Genomic DNA, 20,119 nt, shown 5'->3' on the forward strand with positions numbered 1-20,119 from the left:
CCCTCCCCCCCTCCGCACCCCCATGGCTCGGCTCGAAACGAGCGCCGCAGTGCGTCGGGTTCGCACCCTTCGATCCGGCCTCCGCCTCCGCAGCCGCCTCCGCCGCCATCGACGCCGCCTCTGCCGCTCTCGCTGCGGCAACAGCTGCGGCGGCCGCAGCCACACACCCTTCCGCCCGCGCCGCCGCCGCCCGTGCGTACAGGGACGCCGCCGCAACCATGGCCGCCACGACCGCCTCCACCGCCCCGCCCAAAGGCTGGAGGCCAGGACGCGCGCCTGCAAGCGGTGGCACCACCGCTGCCGGCAGGCGCCTCCAGCTCTCCCCGTCGCAGCTCATGGCTCACGCGCGGGGCGCCTGCCCCTGCACCGCCTCCAAGCCGTACTGCAGCAGCTTCGACGGCTGGTGCTACCCTTCCCTCGCCAGCCCCCCCACTGCCGCCTACAACCCCTTTGGCCGCGACCCGACGTGCCCTCGCTGCGACAGCCACTACGGCCACGCCGCAAGCCTCCCCTCCACCCCCGCCACGGCGCAGCTGCCCGCCTCCGCGCCGCCTCCACCTCCGCGCCCCCCGCCTTGGTGGCTCGTCCCCGGCGCCCTCCCATCCGCCGGATCTCCCGTCGGGCAGCAGCCGTCCGCCGGCCAGCCCGCTCTGCCACGGCCTACCGGCGTCGCCTCGCCCTCCAGGGCGGCCGCCTCGCCTGGCGCCTGCCCCTGCACCGCCTCCAAGCCGTACTGCAGCAGCTTCGACGGCTGGTGCTACCCTTCCCTCGCCAGCCCCCCCACTGCCGCCTACAACCCCTTTGGCCGCGACCCGACGTGCCCTCGCTGCGACAGCCACTACGGCCACGCCGCAAGCCTGACGCCAACAGCGCCGGGCCGGCCCTCCTTGCCGGCGGCGGCGGGCGCCCCTGCCACCCCAGCCTCCGGGCAGGGCTCCGGGTCTGCCGCCGCCGCTGCCGCCGCTGCCGCCGCCGCTGCCGCCGCTGCCGCCGCCGCCCAGCGGTCGTACCAGTGAGTGCCGTTCAGTGAGCGCACAACCTCTGTGCCTCTTCTCTTGTCGGGGCTGAAGCTCGGCCACGCCTCGGCGGCTGTAGGCACAGGCCGAGGGAGGAGTGCCTCGGCCTGATCGCGCCGGGCGCGCAGCTCACCGACCTCGGCTGCGGCTGGCTGGCCGGCCTCGACCTCCGCGGCGCAGACCTCAGCCACGCCAATCTGGACGGGGCGCGTGAGCGGCCCGCCAAGGCGGCGGCCGGCAGTGGCGTCGCCGAGCAGTCTGAGCGCGGCCCGTTGCGTCCCCAGGTGGACCTGACGGACACGCTGCTCGACTGCGCTACTCTGGATGACACTACTCTCCACTGGGTTGGCGTTTTCATCGCGCGTGGGCGCCGGGACACGTCCACGACGCGTCCACGGCACGCACGCGTGTGGTAGGCCACTGCGCGGGGAGCATCTTTTGTGGGAGCATCTTTAGACCGCGCCCTTGGAGAGGGTTGCGCGCTCGAGAGGGGGCGGGCGGAGACCCGACCCGCAGGAGGCGTGACGGAAGCACTGCTCCCCAATAGGGCTCGTGCTCGCGGGCGCGGATCTGACGCACGCCTCGCTGGCAGCAGCCACGCTGTCGGGCGGGCACGTGGCGGGCTCGCTGACCGGCGCGAGGTTTGAGGGGGCGTCGCTGGCTGGCGCGGCGCTGAGGGCCATCGAGGAGTCGAGGAACGTCATCTTTGACGGCGCCGACGCGAGTGGCATCGTGTTTGAGAGCTGCACGATGCCTAAAGCATCGCTGCGCGGCGCCAATTTGACGCACAGCACGTTCCGACTCTTCGACCTCGAGGGCGTCCTCTTTTCGCCCTCGACGGTCCTCAACGGCGCGACGTTCGACCGGTGCGACCTGATCGAGCCGTCCCTCGATGGCGTCAGAATGGACTATGCCTCTTTCCTCGACGCGCACTTTACCGACGCCTCCTTCGCCGGCGCTCCTCGCGCCATGCATCGCGCTCCTGGAGTGAAGCTGTCGATTGCGATGAGAGAGACGCGGGACTGCCGTAGGCGCGTCCTTCCGCTCTGCAACCTTCGAGCGGTGCGCCGTGAGAGTTTGCTTTGTGTATGTGTATGTCGTAATGTGTGTGGACTCCTAAACAGGTGCGAGTTACTGCGCGGGTCAGGAGAAGGCGCTGACTTCAGCTACGCGACGCTCAGTGCGTGCCGTCACATCCCGCCGCTCGGGCCCGCCCCGCATCGCCCCGATGAACCATTTCGCCGCGTGGACTGCTGAACAGGCGGGACCGACCTCATCGGCGTTTCGCTTGCGCGCGCCCTCTTCCGCGGCACCGCTCTCCCGAACTCGCAGCTGAACGAGTGCTATGTAGACGGCGCCGACTTCACGGGCGCGACAAAGCTCGAGACGGTCGACCTCCTCGGTCTCGTCGGCTCGCCAGTCGGATTGTGCAACAGGCCAGGGTTGAGCTGCATCGTCGGCGGCTCGCTGCTTGCCCCGCCCTCGCCTCCAGTTTAAGATGCGCCCCCGGCCGGTTTCCTTTTTGACTAGCGTGACCTGATGAAACCGGTGCAAAAGTGCAAAACTTGCAAGTTTGCGTGGCCGTATTTGACCCAGCCTAATCATCAGGAACTAACCGCCGCCTCCCAGATACACCGCAAAATGGGTGCCGCGGCGTCCGCGTCGCCGTCACGGGAGACGGAGCAACCACAGCCGCGGCCTCCTGTGCGTGCGGAGCGCCGCCGTCCGCGTCGACACGGTAGCAGCATCTCCCTGCGAATCTCGGCAGCGGCATCTCTCAATGAGCGGCGGCGCCGACGGTTAAACGCCCGTGCAGCACGTGAGCACCTCGGCGGCGCGCCTGACGGGCACGCCAGCATGGCGGTGGTGATGCGCCTCCAGCGGCTCGGCGATGAGGAGCTTGGCCCCGAAGACTACGACCTCCTCCTCGGCCTCGACGAAGCAGTGCGTGCAACCGCGGCGCCACCCGATGTTCTCTCCATGTCGGGTGCGCTGGCGCTACGCAGCAGCCTCGGAGGGGATGGCGAGTGCGCCATCTGCCTCGATCCCTTGGGCGAGGAGGAGGGAGGAGAGGCCGCCGGCGGCGCCGAAGGCACAGTCCTCCCGTGCGGGTGAGCCCCCTCTACACACGCCTGCCATGCAACTTTTGCCCTCCGGATGTGGCTGCCCTCCCGCATCGCTCCCACAGGCACAGCTTCCATCGCCAATGCATCACGACGTGGCTCACCTCGCAAAAGAGTACTTGTCCAGTATGCGTCGAGCGGGTGGACCGCTCAATGTGCGGCATGCAGCCGGCGGCATGGCATCTCAAGACCACCGAGGAGAAGGAGGAGCAGGGGGGGCAGGGGGAGCAGGAGGAGGAGAAGCAGGCGCGCGCTTGTGCCCTCGACTCGGACCAAGGCGGCGCTGGCGGCGGCGGCGGCGGCGGCGGCGGCGGCGGCGGCGGCGGCGGTGGCGGCGGCGGCGGCGGTGGCGGTGACGGCGGCAGCAGCCCCCACGTCGCAGGGCGACGGCTCCGTCGCTCCCGGCCCTTCTGGGAGCTGCAAGACGAGTCTCGTGCGAATGGTGATGCAGCCGCGGATCCTATCGATCCTGCCATTTCGGCCGGCGATGCCGCCTCTCCCGAGGAGGACGAGAGCGGCCGTCTCTGTCCCGAGAGCGGGAAGGCCGAGAAGGCGGGGACGCCGTGCGCTGAGACAAGCCTGGGCGGCGCTTTCGTGCGGGGCCGGCTCTACTTCCCGCGCGCCACATTGTCTGCAGGGCTTCCGGGCTTCAGCAGCGTGTTCTGCGACGACGACGACGACGAGGTTGGCGTAGCGATTCACCCGGTCCGTGATGATGCCGCCACGGAAGAGGGCTCTGCATCTGTGGGCATCACCCCGCGTCGGCTCTACACCCTTGTGCACCATCTTTGAGTAGAAGGCGAGAGAACAGGGTCGCAATCATTCAGGGATTGTCTGTGAAAGGCATTTAGTTGTGCATCTCGCGTTGGTAACGCGACTCGTAACCGTAAGCGTGCCCCATGCACATGCAGGGTTCTGGGTTCTTTTGTAACGTTTGGGCGTTTTCCGCGCACACACCCCTGGAGCCTGGTCAAAGAAAAATATCCGCCGGTAACGATTGGGGTGGGGGCCCCAACTCGTGGTAGGCCACTAGTTTTCGTAGGGTACTCACGGAGTCGGAGATACCGCTCCGGCCTCCGCGGAGTGCCGGAGTCTCCCTTCCACCCCACCCCACGGCGCGTACAGGTCAGAGTCGAGATGCTTGGATCATGTGTGAAGAAGCCGAGATCAACTAGAGTAGTGCGTCAGAGGAGAGAGCCGGAGAGCTGGAGAGCTGGAGTTGCGGGATAAAGAGCTCGAGGGGAGGCTCACCGGTGCCGGCGAATTCGAGGCATTTCATTTTTTTGCAAAACTTCATACAAACGACTTAGATCTCAGTCTCCTTTAACCTCTCTTGTGGCCGAATCCCAATGAACAAATCTGTGGTCGACTATCGGTAGCGCCAGTTTGGGAGGCAGGGACGATTTGAAGAATATCCTTTTTTGTGTGGCCGATAATAGACAGACATGATCTTGTGGGACACACCACGATAATCTCCGTGCTCCGGTCCGATGCCGTCCCTCTCTCGCGCTCTCCCTCTCCCATCGAAAATCTACTTGTTCGCCACGTCGTTTGCCAAGGTGGTTTCAGGTGGCGGCGCGATCTTGGCGGCGGCCTCGTTCCAGTTGAAGGAGAAGCCGCAGCGGCAGGTCATGTGGTCGCACCTGGTCCGGGGAGGGCGCGGCTGCCAGGTAGCAGGTTCTAGCAGTTGACTCCAGAACGGTGCGCCGCACACCGCTCTATAGTTGCAAAGGTCTAAGGTGAACGTCTGGCTGCGAGCGTGTGTGGGGCGGTCTCTCTGGCGAGGCACCCTGCCCAGCGCCAGATGACGACCATGCAGGAAGGGCAGCGGCGGGCTTGGTCAGCGCAGAACAAGAGGAAGCCGCGGTCGGTCTCGTCGACCAGCCTGCGGAGGCGGGTTCGTTCGCGACGTCTCGTGGTACGTGGCGCTGGATCGTAATGTCTCGTCCCTCTAGTGGCACACCGCTGCGTGTGCATCGCGACGCGGCTTGATTCATACGCATCCCACGCCGCGGCCGAGCCAAACTGTCGCAGCGCCGCCTTGCCGAGGAGGCGATCGCAGCCAGCCCATGGGCAGCGCACGTACGCTTTGCCTCCGAGGAGTTCGGCGTCGACAAAGGCATTGGCGCAAGGCGTGCAGACCTTGTGTCCACAGTCGGCCAGCTTTGTGAGGCTCGTGATCGGGCAGTCCTCCAGGCATACGGGGCAGAGCCTCGTTAGCTGTGCCAACAGCTCTCTCGCGCGCTTGGTAAGGACTCGGGCGGCGCGGCGCTCGGTCGAATCCTGAATGGCTTTCTGGCGCCGCAACTTATCGTGCAGCGCCATCCGGACGGCGCGCTGCTTCGCAACAATGTGCTCGCTCTCTCTCTATCCCCAGGGCGAGGTCAGCCCTCAGCCTCGGCGCTTTCACATTCAGCGGCAGCGCACTGTTGAAGTTGACAGTCAGCGATATCACCGTTGCGCCTTCTGTGTGGCCCACTCGCTCCTCCCAGATGATGAGCGAGCTGAGAGCTGGGCATGGCGGTGCAATGGTCGCTTGCCAGAGACCGACGGCTGAGCCTGGCGCCATCTTGACGGTTGTCTTGGCGGGGACGATCGGGCTGCCGCCGCTGCGCTGCCAAACCGGGCCGGCACCCGAGACCCACAGAACCACCGGGAGGGAGGACTTGTTGGTGACCTCGACCGTCACGCCTTCGGACTCGGTACTAAGCCAGCAACCCATCGCTTGCCGGACAACTCGGACCCAACTGGGCGGACGCGTCAAATAATGCCCGAGCACGCCATCCGTTGGACGCGTCCCTTTAAAATCAATTTTCCCGCCACTCCCTCTCACGTCGACACTAGGCACGGGACTGGCGCGCACTGGCACTAACACAATCAAAAGAGTTGTACAAGCCAACTCCTTACGACACTAGGCACGGGACCATCCTGGCCGGCCTGGCGCGCACTGGGAGAGAGAGTTGTCGCACTGGCAGAGTAAAAAAATCTCTCTCTGAGAGAGAGATTTTTAGCAATACCAAACAACTCTAACACTCACACGTCATTTGGGGCCTGGAGCCCTGTTCACGCGCGCGCGAGACGTGCAGACAGGGTTGCCAGGTGAGAGCGAATGGCGCGGTTCACGCCTCGCACAACAGAGAGAGAGATGCGCTCTGCATGGTGGGACATAAAAGAGAGCGAGTACTTGGGCGAGTAGGCCGTGCGGTCGACGCTGCCGCGCGCGACTTTGCGCGCGAGGCGGCGCAGCTTGAGAACGGCGGTGGGCGAGAAGCCGCCGCCGAACGTCTCGTGGAGCAGCAGGTTGAAGTTGTTGCGCTTGACAAAGATCGCGTCGTGGTAGAAACCGCGATGCGCCTTGACGTAGCCGTGGCCGTTCTTGTGGTCGAAGGGTTGGCCGGGCTGCCCGCGCGCCTTGCAGCCCATGTTTGTTTGTTCTCTCTGTGTGACACTACACAAGTACACCAAATAAAAAACCCGAAACTCGTTCTTACTGGAAGAGACATTGGGCGCCGCCGTTCGCTTTTGGTCCGCGAAGGAAGGCGGCCAAGGGACTCGTCCAGGGGGCTGAGGGCCTTGAACTGGAGGGTGGGGAGGATTGGCGCAGGTGTGGGCGGCTGCTACAACAACGCTTACTCGCTGGCAACGCAATGCGAATGCCACATCAGCGATGAGGCCGCGCGGTTAGTGCTGGGTATGCATGATTGTAGAAGTCGAGGCTCGGTGCTATGCAGCTACATGCTCGGTGCTTGGCCGTGTCGAGGAGCACTCCCTGCAGCAGTGGCCCAGCAGGTCAACCTCGCCGAGGAGGGCGGCGAGGCCGGTGGCGGCGTGCGCTGTGGCAAAGGTTAGGTGAGGATCTTTGGGAGGAGTGGGAGAGGCATCCCGCGCGCCTGGCCGCCTCTTCGTTCGACCCGTCTTCGTTGGTTCCTCGCTACGTTTTTGCCATGTTATTTTCTTTTGTGCGAAAATTCTTTTTCCGCGTGCCGGCTCGCACTTGCTTGGTGCGCGGGGCTCGCACTTTGGGTTTGCGGGTCGCAGGGTCGCAGCTACAGATTCATGTCGCCGCACGGCCACGGCAGCGACGACGACGAGGCCGCCGTCACCGCCATATCCAACGAGGAGTGGTGCTCTTGGCTGCATGCGGAGCTGCGTGCGTGCCCCGCCTATGCCACGCACGGCGCGCTGCTAGACGAGTGCTGCGCGATCGCCGCTCGCTGGCGGACGCGCTTCTGGGGCCGCAAGGCGCTGTGGAACCGGATGCGGCGTGGCAGCCGGTTGGCAAAGGAACTCGCTGAGGCGGCGCCGGTGCTGGAGCGTGCGAGGCTCGAGGCGCAGTCGGTGAAGTTGGAGGGAGGTGCGCGGGTCGTCGTGATCGACCTTTGCTCTGGGTTTGGGTACATGGCCATGTTCCTCTCCGAGCTGCTGCCGCCGGACAAGGTTCGCCCAAAATTCAGTGGTGTTTACGCGCCCCACGTCTAGCCGCCTCTCCACCGACGCCGTGCAGGTTGAGCGGATCGTCCTCGTCGACAAGGCGTGGGCGAGGCACGGCGTCGAGCGGCGGCCGCACCACATCGACCCGGCGCACATCTCCGACCCCGGGTGGCCGATCCGGCTCTCGACGTCGCACGCCGACCTCAAGACGCCCAGCGACCGGCGCAGCCTCCTGCGCGCCTTTTTGTCGCGCGGGTGTCCGGCGATGCTACTCGGCGTGCACCTGTGCGGCACTCTCTCGCTGCGGGCGGTCGACCTCTTCAACGACAGCCCCTCCTTCTTCTTCCTCGGCCTCAAGCCCTGCTGCCTCCCGCCCGCCTTCTTCGCGCAGCGCGGCGACGTGTTCGGCTCCGCCAACGGGCACTGCTTCGCCGCAAAGGCGGTCGCGGTCGCCGGCAAGTGGCAGCGCGGCAAGTGGGTGGGAGGCGCGTCCAGGCAGGAGCTGCAGCGCAAGTTCGCCGTCTGGGTCGACAACCTGAGCCGCTGCGTCGAGTGCGACGTCGAGGGCGGCGGCGGCGAGGGCGGCGAGGAGGCTGGCGGGGCGGGGCGCGGTGTGGTTGCGGTGGAGCAACACCGCGTGCAGTCGCTCTGGCGGCTGTCCTCCTGCCGCGAGACCTCGCGAGACCTCGGGACGCACCACCGCCGCCGCTGCGAGCGTAGGTTTCTCAACGACTTCATCTTTTGCAGCCGGCCTTGGGCGGCGCTGGCCCCCCGCAGCGCCACCTCAGCCGCACACGCCGCGGGCCCGGAGGCAAGCGGCACCTTGGCTGCCGTCCCCGCGCCCAACCGCTCAAACGGCGCGGGGGTGAGCGAGGCGCGCCGCGCGGCCGTGGTCGCCAATTTCGACGAGGCGCGCCGCGAGGCGAAGCGAGCCCGGCGGGCGGGGCGGAGGGGCGACGCCGAGCGGGCGGCGGCGGAGAGGCGGAGGGCGGCGAGGGAGGGGAGGGCGGTGCGGCTGGAGCTGGCGCCGTGCGGGCCGAGCTCCGTGCTGCTGCGCTGCTTAGTCGAGGTGCACGACGGGACGTTGGTGGAGCTTGGGCGCTGAAAAGTGATGCGCTGACAGAGGCATGTTGCTAGATGGAGCGCCCGGTGGCGCGCTGCGGGGCGGTCTGCGCACTCGTCCGCGTGTGCAGGTGCGGACGAAAACACGGAACAGTGGTACAGCGCCGGTGGCCGTGGGCGTGGCGCGTGGGCGCGCCGCGCGGTCTGGCGGTCCGCCGACGTCGTTGGAGTGAAGCGGCCCACGACATGTGGAGAAACAAATTGTTAATGTTTAACATATTAATTATCGTATGTCTTATGTGTTATTTTCGGGGTTTCCCTTTCCGGGCTCTTGCACACTGCAATCAATATACTTCTCTCCCTAGACTATAACGAGTTTCGCGCGCCAGGCGGTGCAACTCTCGACTCAAACACGCGCAACTCGTTGGCACAGACTAAATCACGGTGGCGGGTACCGACAGCCGTCACAACTCTCCACAAACACAGAGGCTCGTGTCAGAGGCGCCGAGGGCCGAGGGGGAACAGCGGCACCTCGCGACGGGTCGGCAGCCTCCCGACCAGCCCCCCCTCCTCCCTCGGCGCCAGCACAGGCCTCCTCGCAGCACAGGTCTGAGTCTAGCGCAGCGCGCCCCCGCAACATGGGACTGGGAGGGCGGCCCCCGCCCTGCGCCCGCCGCCTCGGCCTCAGTGGACTGCGATTGCGAGTACGATGATAAGGATGATGACGAGCACACACATCATCAGGCAGCAGGTCCGCTTCCGCTGCCGCCGCTGCGACGCGTCCGCTCGCACGAGCTCCCTGACGCCGCGGGTGGTGCTGGCGGCGGCGGTCTCGATGTTGGTCTGGATGTTGTCGATCTGCGTCCCCTGCTCGTTGACCAGCAGCGCCAGGTCCTGAGGGCGGGGCGAGGGCGGGGCGGGGTGAGGCGGAGGCGTGGGGGGGTCCTCGGACGGGCAGCCGGGGGGGGGGGGGGAGGGGGGGGGGGGCGAAGGGCGAGGAGGCAAGGAGGCGAGGAGGCGAGGAGGCGAGGAGGCGAGGAGGCGAGGAGGCGAGGAGCCCTGCCCTAAGGGGCGAGCCGCGCCTGGAAGATCTCAGAGACATCGTTGACGGCGCGCTGGATGCTGGTGATCCCCGCCTCGCGCTCGGCCATCTCTCGCTCGTTGGTCTGCAGCGCCTGCAGCTGCTGCGTCTGCAGCTGCCGCCCCTCCCCGCCGCCGCCCTCGCCGCCTCCGCCCGCCTCAATGTCCATGGCTGGGCTCATCTCCCCCGCAAACTGGGGCAGCGGCTTCAGCGGCGGCAGCGGCTGCAGCGAGGGCTGGGACTGCGGCGCCTGCGACGGCGCCGCCGCGCCGCTCGCCGCCTCCGCCTCCTGCTGGAAGCGGAGCACCGCCGCCTTGAACTCCTCGGAGAGCGAGACGAGCGCCGCGTGGTCGGGAGAGGCGTCGTCGACGGCGCCAAAGGCGGCGCGAAGCGTCTGGCTCGTCGCGCGCGCGCGCTCGCGCGTCTCTGTCGACAGCGCGAGCAGCTGCTCGCTCGCGCCCGGCCCTCCGCGCCTCCGGCCCAACCGCACCATCTCATCGGCGGCGCGCCCAATCTCCTTGATGGAGCTGCGCACCTCCTTCTTCACAGAGGCGACATTGACAGAGGGAACGAGAGGCTCGGCGGCGCGCGCCCATGAAGGGACATTCGACTGATCATTCATTGGATGGTGGAGAGAAGCAAGCAACAGCGCTTTGTCCTACGACCTTGCCCACAAAAAGAGAACTTGCACCGCACGAATCCGTTGGGTCGGCAGACGGCATACGGCCTAGGGCTCGGCTGGGCGCGCACGCGCACGCGCGCGCGTCGCGCGCCACGCGTCGCTCCGCGAGGGCGCGCGCCAACCGCGATTCGAACCGGGGCCAAAAGGCGCCTGGAGCGACCGCGGTCCGGTCGCGCCACCGCGGCTGCGGGGCTGATAGAGCAGGCCGGCTGCGGCTCCTGATGTACCTCCGCTTTTGGGTGGGGATCGAGTTGACCCCGGATGTTGCGGTAGTGGCCGTCGCCAAAGAGGCGGAGGTGCAGCGCGAGGCTGTAGATGCAGAGCCGCTCCTGCCGGGCGGAAGAATAACCGATGAGCGGGGTGCGAGGCATATGCTGGCCGAGCGAGGCGTCTCTCTGGCTGTGAGCGTGGAGGACACAGCTTCCGACTGCGCTTTCGCACGCTCTCCGCGCTCCTGCGGCGTAAGGTGCGGCAGCGCCGAGCAGAGGCGCGAGTACTTGCCGCCCGCGGCGCAGATCGCGAGCCCGCGCCAGTAGGCAAAGAGGGCGGAGCGGGCGGAGAGAGGATCGAGGTTGATAGCTGACTCCTCAGCTCGCTGGTGCTGCATCCTCGGTGACACACAACAAAAGAATTATACAATATTACAGGATTTCACCCACGAACACATATCCTCAAGGGCTGAGACACGCACAGGCCGCACCTCTAGTGAGGCCCGCATAGTATGTGGGAGACTCGTGCCGCCGCCCCTGCCACCCCTGTGTCAGTGTGCCTGTGGGTGGAGAGACTGCCAGCGACAAGCTGGAGGCAGGTCGCTAGACTGAGATGAGACCGCCAGTGGATGTGGGAGTCCACCGCGCACCGCGCTGCGAGCCTGTCGTGTCCCTTGTCAGGAGCAGGAGAGCCCCACCTGTCCCCCTGATCGTTCTTCCAAAATCCTGCTCGTGCAGGTGGGGACCCTGTCCTCGTCCCATCCCTCGTTTGGCGTGTCTGTTTTCTTTCTTTCTTTCTGCAATCCCTGTGTGGTGGCGGCGTGCCGTCCTCCCATCCCTCCCTTGGGTTGTCTGTTTAAATCGCGCAACTCGCCCGCATCGCCGTTGCGCTTGCCGTCCTCCCTGTCGTCCTCGTGGTCCTCCTTCCTCCAGGACCAGGTCCTGCCGGTTCGCGGTTGCAAAAAGGCACTAGGGACATGGCCACCCCGCCCTGACCCTGCAACCAGCCATGCGTCCACTCTTGTGTTGCTCGCTCGCCGATCCGGCTCGCCCGGGCGGAGGGCATGGCCGCGGAGCCTCGAGGCGACGGAGTGGCGCGCTTGAAAATAGAGGTATCGTGTAGTTTCAGGTACGAGTATATTGTCCTGACCTTGCCTATCTTGCTTCTGTGTTTTCTTTCTTTCTTTCAAGGATACGAGGACGGCACGCCGACACCACACAGGGATTTTTAGAGAGGAGTGTGGTCCGAAAGAAAGTAATCCAGTGATAGCTCGTCGGCAGGGTTCCGGCTCCTAGCCGGACAGGGGGGGTCTGTTGCCGCTGGGTACCCGCCATAAAAACGGCATGGCGGTGGAGTGCTCTCTACTGCCGCGGCGCCCCTGTCGGTTCGGAGGCGCTCGGCGGCCGCGCGCTTGGTGCCGACGTCGACCGGCTGCTCTCGCGGCGCCGAGACGTGCGGCTTTGGTCACGTCTCGCGCGCTGCGAGGTGTCTTTTGGCATGTGAGCGCTTGCCAAAGACGCCAGCAAGCTCGCCTTCCTTGCCTGCGGCCGCGGGCGTGCGGGCGGGCCGGCGGGCCCGCGAGGCTCGGAGAAGCTCGGCGCGGGTCTTCGAGCTCGCCGCCGGCGGCGAGCCAGCATGGCTCGTCGCTCGACGGGAGCCTGTCCAGTATGCTCTGGGCATGCTGTACAGCATCGCCAACTCTCTGGGAGGGTCTACAGGGCCAGGGCGGGCCGTCTCGGGCGCGATGGCGCGCTCAATAGTACCACGACTACCAGCTCTCCGATCGGCCCGCCGACAGCGGGCTTGCGCAGCGCGCTGCTCGACGGCAGGCTGCTCCCCACCCTTCCAACAGCATCTGCTGTCTCGCTTCTCTCGCTGCGACCGCATCCGAGGGCCTGCGCCGACCGCCTCGCTTCGCCAGCGCTGCCTATGACTGCGGCACGCACGTCGGCTCGCCGCCCGCGTCGCCCGCGGCGGGCCCGCATAGCGCGCCGCTCGTCGGGGGAGTGCCAAGGAGGTTGAGGAGTACAGGCTACCTCGCTCAGACCGCCGCCGACGAGGCACGAGGCCGCGGTCGGCGCTGCTGCGGGGCTCCTGCGCTGGGCTTCACCATCTTGTCCTGAGTACGTCGCCGACGCCACCTGCCGCTCGCCGCTGCCTTGCACTTCCCTGCCATCAGGCAAACACACACACACACACACACACACACACACACACACACACACACACACACACACACACACACACACATTATTAATAATCGGGTAATAATTATTCATTATTAATCCTCGGGCGGCGGAGTGGCGCGGCGGCGGGCGGCGCGAGGCGGCGGCGCGGCGAGGCGGCGGGCGGCGCAGGGCGGGGCGGCGCGGCGGCGGGTGGGGTAATTAATTATTTGTTGATTGATTATTACTTAATAATCATCGGGCGGCGGCGCGGCGCGGCGGCGGGCGGCGCGGAGCGGGGCGGCGAGACCATCTGCAGTTACCGGGCCTCTGGTCATTGGAGAGCGGCAATGGTCGCCCTCGACTCAAGGGGCTGCCTTCCAGCCGTGGCTGCTCAGGCCGGGGGAGGGGGGGAGACCTCCTGTTCCTCGCGGAACGGGAGCAGGCCCCTCCTTGCGCCCGGTCTGCGATGCAGGGCGGGGGTCGTGCCATCTTCGCTTCGTACTCGAAACCACCACGCCGCAACCGTCGCCGGCGCGCGACACGTTCCCGTAGGCCGGACTGTGTCCTCGTCGAGAGTGTGTGCCGCCAGGGCGGGACGCACTCAGGGACGGTGCCGACGGGACGCGGCTCGAAGGGTGTGGCTCCGCAGCGCGGCTGGCACTCGTCGCAGAGGCCTCACCTTCGAAAAGTCGGGCATGGCTCCACCCGCAACTTTCTCGCTAACACGCGCGCACCGCCGAGCCTGCGGCGGGCGCGCTGCGGCCGCACGTCTACCTTCGTGATAGTGCCACGACGTGCGGCCTAGATTTAGCCCACGCGCCTCTGCTCGCAAACACTCACCCATTGAATTGTCACTGCCCGTGAGTGCGAGATAGGGCTAGCAGTAGGCAGCTAGCCTCTGAGGAGGGCGTCCATAGACACCTCACTAGACGCCACACACGGTCTCGTCCGTGCCTCGCCGGACGGCGAGATTGCTAGAGGTGGAGCAAGCTGCTCTAGTCTCACATGTTACTTCCTGCCGTCTGTTGTTTGTTGTGCCCTTGTTTGTTCTCTTGGCACCTTGGAGTGCTGGGTGGGGGGGGCGACAGGCTGGGAGGATGTGGCCTTGAGTTATGTGTACGCCAACTCAGGGTGTGTGGCAGCCAGCTGGCTGTGTGTCTTGTGAGCCTGTTTGTGTCTGTGTGTCGCTCGTGCGTGTCGTCATCATCTGTCTAGCGTCCACCCATACCGCGTTGGTGTCCAGTCCGAGCCTGGCCTTTCTTCACCTTTCTACCTACCTGCCACTGACTCGCGCCAAAACGCCCTACCTACCTACCTATCCCCAGGCCGCGCAGCGAAGCGAAACAAAGAGAAAAAAGGGGGCCCTTTTGGGCGAAACAAGACCAACCTACCTACCTATCTGTCTGGGTTCTGGGTGGGAGGGCCAGCCAGTGCGGCAGACCCCCTATCCGGCTAGGAGCCGGAACCCAGGCGCGGCGAGCTGACGACCGATACACCGACTGCATCGCCTCTGACCACTCTGTGGTCATCTCGACCCTCGAGTCCACAAAAGGCATCACACGAGGACACAACGTCGCCGGACGTGAATTCTCGCGCTCCGACGTTCTCAAGCTCGTCGGCACGCGCGGCGAGCTCCGACCGATACCCTGCAGCGCATGAGGCTGGCGCTGCTGCTACTGCTCAGCGACGCCGCGCTGAGCGACGCCGCGCTGATCGCCTCTTCGCCGCAGCCTCGCGCCTGCTCACGGCGCCGCGCAGCCGTCGCGGTGGCGGCGCTGCCCCGGAGCGGTGACGACTGCGTCGGTGAAGAGTGCGAGACTCGGACCGGCGCGGCGGCGGCGGCGACGGGCGTCTCGGGCGGCAAGACGATCGACCTGCGGCGAGGGCGCACCGGCCGGGCCGGGTCGGGCCCGGAGGAGGGCCGCAACTACGGCCGGGACCCGCGCGAGGTCAAGGGCAAGCCGGAGGTCGAGGCGGAGCAGGCGGCGGCGGCGGCGGCGGAAGGGAGTCATCCGAGCCACTCGAACCGCGAGCACGTGGCGCCGTTGCGCAGCACCGCCGACCTCGAGGCTGCGATCACCTCCGCCGGCGACCGCCTCGTGGTCGTAAAGTTCTTCGCGCGCTGGTGCAAGTCCTGCAAGGCTCGCCCCCGCCCTCGGTCGCCTCGCCGGCCCGCCCCGCCCGCACACAGCCCCGCCCCGCCCCGCAGGCGACCAAGCCGCGCTACGAGCGGCTAGCCGCCAAGCTGTCCAGCTCGTGCGACTTCTTCGAGGCGCTGCACTCTCTCCCCGCCCCACGAGGGCCCACGAAGGTCCACCCTGAGGGCTCACCCCTGGCCTCGCCCCGCCCTGGCCCCGCCGCCAGGTGGACTACGCCGCCTCGAGGTCCTTCTGCGACCGCTGCTACGTCCGCTTCATGCCATGCGTCCACGTCTACGCCGCAGGCCGGCCCACACCTCTCCGCCAACCCCCTCCCTCCTCCCCCGCCCCTCTTCTGCCGCCTCCCCGCCCCCCTCCCATGACCCCCCCGCCCCCTCCCCGACCCCTGCCGCCTCCCCTGCAGGCGAGCTCTCCACCGCAACCTCTCTCTCGGTGCAGCGCTTCAGCGGCAGCCTGCCCGCACGCGACAAGCCTCGCACTACACCACCCACTCTTCACACCTCGAGCTGTGAATAGGCTTCGCCACGCAGCTCGAGGCGGACGCCAAGGCGCGGAGTCAAGGCTGACGTAGCCCGCTGGCTCCCGTCGCCTCCACGCGCGCCCGTCTGCGGCCGATAAGCTTGATGCGGAGGTCGGGCTCCACCGGGTGGATCAGTGTTCTCTTGACTTTTGCGTCGCGCGTCTCGGAACCCGCGTGTTTACGTGCTTTTCTGCTACTGTGCCATAGAAGAAGATAGTCCCCTGCCATGTGTAGCCGGCCGTGTCGCGTGTCCGACGTGTGTGTGTGATGCGCGAGCGGGCGAGGCCCGAGGCGCGCGGCGGGCCGCGACCCCGCGAGCCCCGCGTCACGTGAAAACTGAAATAAAGAACGTGCGCTCCGGCTCCGCCCCGCTCGCGGTGCGTGTGTGGGTTTTTTGGTGGGCTGGAGCTGGCGCGGGAGCCCAGGGAGCGACAAGAGTCGGTCGGGCAGGGGACAGGGTGGGCCAGCCACAGCACAAAGGGGCGGGGCGGGATGTGCCAACGTCCACGAGCGGCCGCCCCTCCACCGCTCTCCGACACAGCGGCCGCAGCGCCCAACGCTGCTACCGCTGCTACTGCCAGTTCCTCTTCACCCGAGAGAGCAGCTGCGGCGCCTTCTCCTTGAGCACCTACGAGACACACGCGCTACACCCTCACGCCCCCGCAGCCCGCCGCGCGTCCCGCCGCCGTCTCTCGCTCGCACCGCCCGCCGCCGCTCCTCGTCAGACGGCTCGCGCGCCTGCTCGAAAGGGAGGGGGGGTGAAGAGACCCTCCTCACACCCGCCCCACTCACCCCCCCCCCCTTCCCCTCCCCCTCGCCTGCCCGTCCCTGTCCACCGCCCACACCTCCCACACCTCCTTGCGCTGCTTCCGCCGGCCGGCGTCCACCACGAGCGTGGTGCCTGGCAGCAGAGGGAGAGCGAGTCAGAGGCCCGCCCGCCTTGCTCAGGAGTGAGTCGCTGCCCCACGAGCCGCTCGCCCGTCCGCTTGACTCGCTGCCGCCCGCCGGTCAGGTTGGCCGCCCGCTTGTCGACGCTTGCGGCGAGGGCGTCGCCGCCGTCGACGGAGCGGACAGGGCGTGACTTGTCCTGCGTGCGAGCGGCCAAGTCTCGGCTGGCTGTGGGCTTGGGCGGCAGGGCGGAGGCAGGGCGGCGCTGCCTCGAGGCGGCGAGGGACGTACCGCTCCGCCTGGGAAGGAGGGGGGAGGGGAGGGGAGGGGGTGAAGGGCGCGAGGGGAGGGGGGGGGGGGGGGGGAACGGCAAAACTGGAGGGGGGAAGGGCCGGCCTCCCCGCCTCCTCTGAGCAGCCCTCTCACACCCTTCTCCCCCGCTGCGAGGCCTCGCCCACCCACAGTCTCGCCCTCCCCAGCCCCCAGCCCTCTTCCCCCGGCCCTCGCCTCCGGCCCAAAGTCGTCGACCACGAGAAACTTTGGCGTCCCCTTCGGGTTGTCGCTCAGCACCTGCGCGGGGCACGGCAACCCGCACGCCGCGAGAGCGGGTCAAGGCGTGCGGGCGCCACCCCCCTCCCCTCCCCCCCTTCAAAGGGGCAGCGCACGCCTCGACCCTCGTGACGCCGTCGTCTCGCTCCGCCGCCGCCTCCGCGCCGCCGTCCCGCTCCCCGCCTCCGCCGCCCTGCAGCGCCAGCTGCAGCAGCCCGCCCGGCGCCGCGGCCCACTCCGCCTCCGAACGCGCCGCCGCCGCGTCAAACTCAGCCCGCGAGAGCACACCTGCGTGTGGAGAGTTCCGAGAAGGTTCCGGAAAGGCTCTCCGCACCCCCCCCACCCCCCCCACCCCCCCCCCTGGCATGGCTGGTCTGAGGGAGGGGTCGGAGGGAGAGCACGCCGTCGCCGTCCACGTCCATCTGCGCGAAGGCGTCCGGCAGGGAGGTCGCCTGCCCGTCCGTCACCGCCGCGGCCAGCTCCGCCCTCTCCTCCGCCGTCAGGCCTAAGGCACGTGTCGCGGACGTGTCGTGGACGTGTCCTGCGCGCGGGCCGGCCGTGCTGCAGTGGAGCGGCGGAGGGCCTTCGAGGAGAGCTGCTGCCGCGCGGCCGAGGGAGGCGCGTGCCTGCGGAGGGACGGAGCGGGCGGCTCTCGAGGGGCGCGGGGCGACGGCGAGCGGGCCGGATCGGGGAGATGGGTGCGCTGGAGGCGCGGGACGTGCGGTGAGGTGGAAAGGGGCGGGGATGCGGAGGAGAAGGGTGGGGTGGGGGGGTGGGGGGGGGGAGGAATGTGGCCCAGCGCGCCTCGGCGTCGTCGAGCGAGCCCCCGGCGCCGAGCCGCTCGGCGAGTCTCGAGGCGAGCGCCTCCTCGTGCCCCCGAGACAGCTGCCGCAGCGTCGGGTCCGGGCCCGCGGCGGCGGCAGAGTCGAGCCGGCGCAGCGTCGCCGCGTGCAGCTGCTCGGCATCGTCCGGGACGAGGATCGCCTCGACCTGTGCGTCGAGGTCGTCGGCGTCGGCGTCGAGCTCGCCCGCCGCCTCCGCCTCCGCCTCGATCTGCTGCAGCGCCAGCACGGCCTGCGCGAGTGAGGAGGCGCGAGTGAGCCGGCGGGAGGCGGCGGCGGCGGCAAAGCGTTCGCGGCAGGCGTGCGGATGCGCCGACAGCGGCTGGGCGGCGCTGCTCGAAGGCCGGCTGCGGCTTCGGGAAGGGAGAGCTGGCCTGCACACGGTCGAGAGGCACACCAAAGTGCCTCGAGAGCGTGCGGTCGGTCCAGGTGGCGGGGTCGGACGCGTGGAGGGCGGCGGCGTGGCGGCGGAAGCGGGCGAGCCGCGTGAGGATGCCGGCGTCGGTGGAGAGGGACCGAGCCAGCAGCACTCCGCCACCGAGAAGTCTGCCTCGCATGGCGTGTTCGGTCGCAGAAAAAATAAATTCATGCGCGGAGTGCCCCCGGGCCGCATAAGAGCAGCAACCCACTTCCCCCGTGTGGCTCGCGCACATAAAAGGGCGCCTGGAAGAGCCGCCACCATGAACGGGGAGAGGGACCCCACCTTCCTCCGCTGCGCACTGCAGAAGCCCAAGGAGCGGCGCAATGTGCTGCGCCTCGAGACGGAGCTTCAGCGGCTGCGCAACTCTACGGCGCCTTCCCTCGAGATGCAGCCCATGAGTGCGTACAACGCGTCCCTGGTGGAGGCGGTGGCGGCGCACTTTGGGCTGCGCGTCTCGAGCGCCGCCGCCGACCCGGCCGCCGCCGGCGATGAGCCTCTGGTGCGGCTGACGCTGCTAAAGACGGAGGCGTCGGCCGCCTCGCCGCCGCCGCTGCCGCTGTCGGAGCTGGTCCCTGCGGCGGAGGGGCGGGGCGGATGCGGGTGCGGTGGCGTGGCCGCCTCCGGCAGCGACAGCGCCACGCCCTCCGCCACCCCCCCGAGGGTCGACTCTGCTGACAGCCTCGAGATGGTGGACTGCGGCCCGCGGGTGGACGCGTCAAAGGTGCAGCTGATGAGGCGCACGAGGGGGGCGGTGGCGGGCGCCACCAGGCCAGCCGTGCGGCTGACGCCGGACGAGGTCGAGGCGAGGCACCGCCAGAAGGAGGCCGAGTACGAGGCCGCCCGCCGCCGAATCATGGGCGACGGCGCGGCCGGCGCGGCCGGCGGCGCGGCCGGCGGCAGCGGGGCTGCGGCGGAGGACGGAAACGGCGAGACAGCGGCGGCGCCGGCGGCTGCGACGGCGGCGGCGGCGGCGGCGGCGGCGGCGGCGGCGGCGGCGCTGGCGGGGGAGGGTAGCGGCGCGGACGCGGGCAGCGGTGCGGGCAGCGGTGCGGGCAGCGGTGCGGGCGGCGGTGCTGCGGCTACGCCGGCTGGCGGGCGGCCGGTGAGCAACGCGGTTCCGAAGGCGGCGGGTCGTGCGGCAGACCGGCTCGACCCGGACTACGACCGGACACAGTTCGCGCTGCAGCAGCAGCAGGCGGCCTACGCGCGCGCGATGTCTCACTCGCAGCTGGCGATGCCGGACATGGGGTCCCTCGCGCTGTCCGGAGGCTACCTGCAGTCGGGGATGGGGGCGGGGATGGGGGCGGGGATGGGGGCGGGGATGCAGCCCGCCGGCATGGCGCACCCCTACGCGGGCGGCGCCTGCTGCGGCGGCTACATGCCCGCGCAGCCCCTCGCTCAGCCCGCCCCGCAGCAGATGCCTGCACAGCATATGGTTGCACAGCAGATGCCTGTCCAGCAGATGGTTGCACAGCAGATGCCTGCACAGCAGATGCCTGCCGGCCGGTGCGGCGCTGTCGGGGCGGGGGCGGGCTGCCTGGGCGGGGCGGGCGGCTCCGGGTACGCCTACTCGCAGCCGCAGCAGCTCCAGCAGCTCCAGCAGCTGCAGCAACTCCAGCCGCCCCGCTATCTCGGCGCCGTCGGGGGCGGTGCCATCGGCGCCGCCGCCTCGGCCGCCCCCGCGTACTGCGGCGGTTGGGCGGCTTGCACGGCCGGGGCGGGCGGCAGGGCGGCGGGGTACGGCGTGGGCCAGCCGCACGCTTGCTGCTTGGGCGGCGGCCCTGCAGGAGGCGGCCCTGCAGGAGGAGCGTACGCGCCGGCGGTGCGTCCCCGCCCCTCTCTTGCCCCGCCCACCCGCCCCCCCTCCCCTCCCCTACCCTACCATCCTCCGCAGCAAGGGCCGCGCCTCCCCCCTCCCCTGCCCCCTTCAGGCCTGGAGGGGCGCCGGCTATGCCGCCACAGGCTAT

General features: G+C 68.5%; 7 protein-coding genes across 7 annotated transcripts in view; 5 read left to right on the top strand and 2 right to left on the bottom strand.

Moving 5' to 3' along the window:
- EMIHUDRAFT_449611 (hypothetical protein) overlaps nt 1-2,043 on the top strand; it is a gene marked incomplete at both ends in the record, with an annotated part of 3,659 nt that extends 1,616 nt beyond the window's left edge. The window contains 3 exons of the mRNA XM_005783347.1: nt 1,096-1,360; nt 1,433-1,490; nt 1,564-2,043. Of these exons, the coding sequence (XP_005783404.1) occupies nt 1,096-1,360; nt 1,433-1,490; nt 1,564-2,042 (802 nt within the window). The remainder of the gene's footprint in view (nt 1-1,095; nt 1,361-1,432; nt 1,491-1,563) is intronic.
- Nucleotides 2,044-2,873: 830 nt separating this feature from the next.
- On the top strand, nt 2,874-3,931 carry EMIHUDRAFT_203033 (hypothetical protein; the record flags this gene model as incomplete). Its single annotated transcript, XM_005783348.1, has 3 exons — nt 2,874-3,127; nt 3,205-3,280; nt 3,557-3,931. 3 exons carry the CDS (start codon nt 2,874-2,876, stop codon nt 3,929-3,931), a joined length of 705 nt encoding a protein of 234 aa, XP_005783405.1.
- Nucleotides 3,932-4,556: 625 nt separating this feature from the next.
- On the bottom strand, nt 4,557-5,899 carry EMIHUDRAFT_434319 (Hypothetical protein). The gene is made up of 4 exons (XM_005783349.1): nt 5,510-5,899; nt 5,103-5,489; nt 4,929-5,024; nt 4,557-4,782 (listed from the first exon to the last, which is right to left on the bottom strand). The coding sequence occupies exons 2-4, from the start codon at nt 5,462-5,464 to the stop codon at nt 4,671-4,673; spliced, it is 570 nt and encodes a 189-aa protein (XP_005783406.1). The 5' UTR covers nt 5,465-5,489; nt 5,510-5,899; the 3' UTR covers nt 4,557-4,670.
- Nucleotides 5,900-7,195: 1,296 nt separating this feature from the next.
- On the top strand, nt 7,196-8,675 carry EMIHUDRAFT_203035 (hypothetical protein; the record flags this gene model as incomplete). Its single annotated transcript, XM_005783350.1, has 3 exons — nt 7,196-7,576; nt 7,644-8,435; nt 8,640-8,675. The coding sequence occupies 3 exons, from the start codon at nt 7,196-7,198 to the stop codon at nt 8,673-8,675; spliced, it is 1,209 nt and encodes a 402-aa protein (XP_005783407.1).
- Nucleotides 8,676-8,917: 242 nt separating this feature from the next.
- Nucleotides 8,918-10,369, bottom strand: STXE (syntaxin E). The gene is made up of 2 exons (XM_005783351.1): nt 9,715-10,369; nt 8,918-9,526 (listed from the first exon to the last, which is right to left on the bottom strand). Exons 1-2 carry the CDS (start codon nt 10,333-10,335, stop codon nt 9,317-9,319), a joined length of 831 nt encoding a protein of 276 aa, XP_005783408.1. The 5' UTR covers nt 10,336-10,369; the 3' UTR covers nt 8,918-9,316.
- Nucleotides 10,370-14,378: 4,009 nt separating this feature from the next.
- EMIHUDRAFT_434325 (hypothetical protein) lies at nt 14,379-15,664 on the top strand. Its single transcript, XM_005783352.1, has 5 exons — nt 14,379-14,914; nt 14,983-15,045; nt 15,138-15,216; nt 15,336-15,380; nt 15,449-15,664. Exons 1-5 carry the CDS (start codon nt 14,429-14,431, stop codon nt 15,496-15,498), a joined length of 723 nt encoding a protein of 240 aa, XP_005783409.1. The 5' UTR covers nt 14,379-14,428; the 3' UTR covers nt 15,499-15,664.
- Nucleotides 15,665-18,411: 2,747 nt separating this feature from the next.
- EMIHUDRAFT_99256 (hypothetical protein) overlaps nt 18,412-20,119 on the top strand; it is a gene marked incomplete at both ends in the record, with an annotated part of 2,194 nt that continues 486 nt past the window's right edge. Inside the window, one exon of the mRNA XM_005783353.1 lies at nt 18,412-19,974. Within this exon, the coding sequence (XP_005783410.1) occupies nt 18,412-19,974 (1,563 nt within the window). The remainder of the gene's footprint in view (nt 19,975-20,119) is intronic.

This window comes from Emiliania huxleyi (assembly GCF_000372725.1).
Source record: "Emiliania huxleyi CCMP1516 chromosome Unknown EMIHUscaffold_18, whole genome shotgun sequence".
NCBI lineage: Eukaryota > Haptophyta > Isochrysidales > Noelaerhabdaceae > Emiliania > Emiliania huxleyi.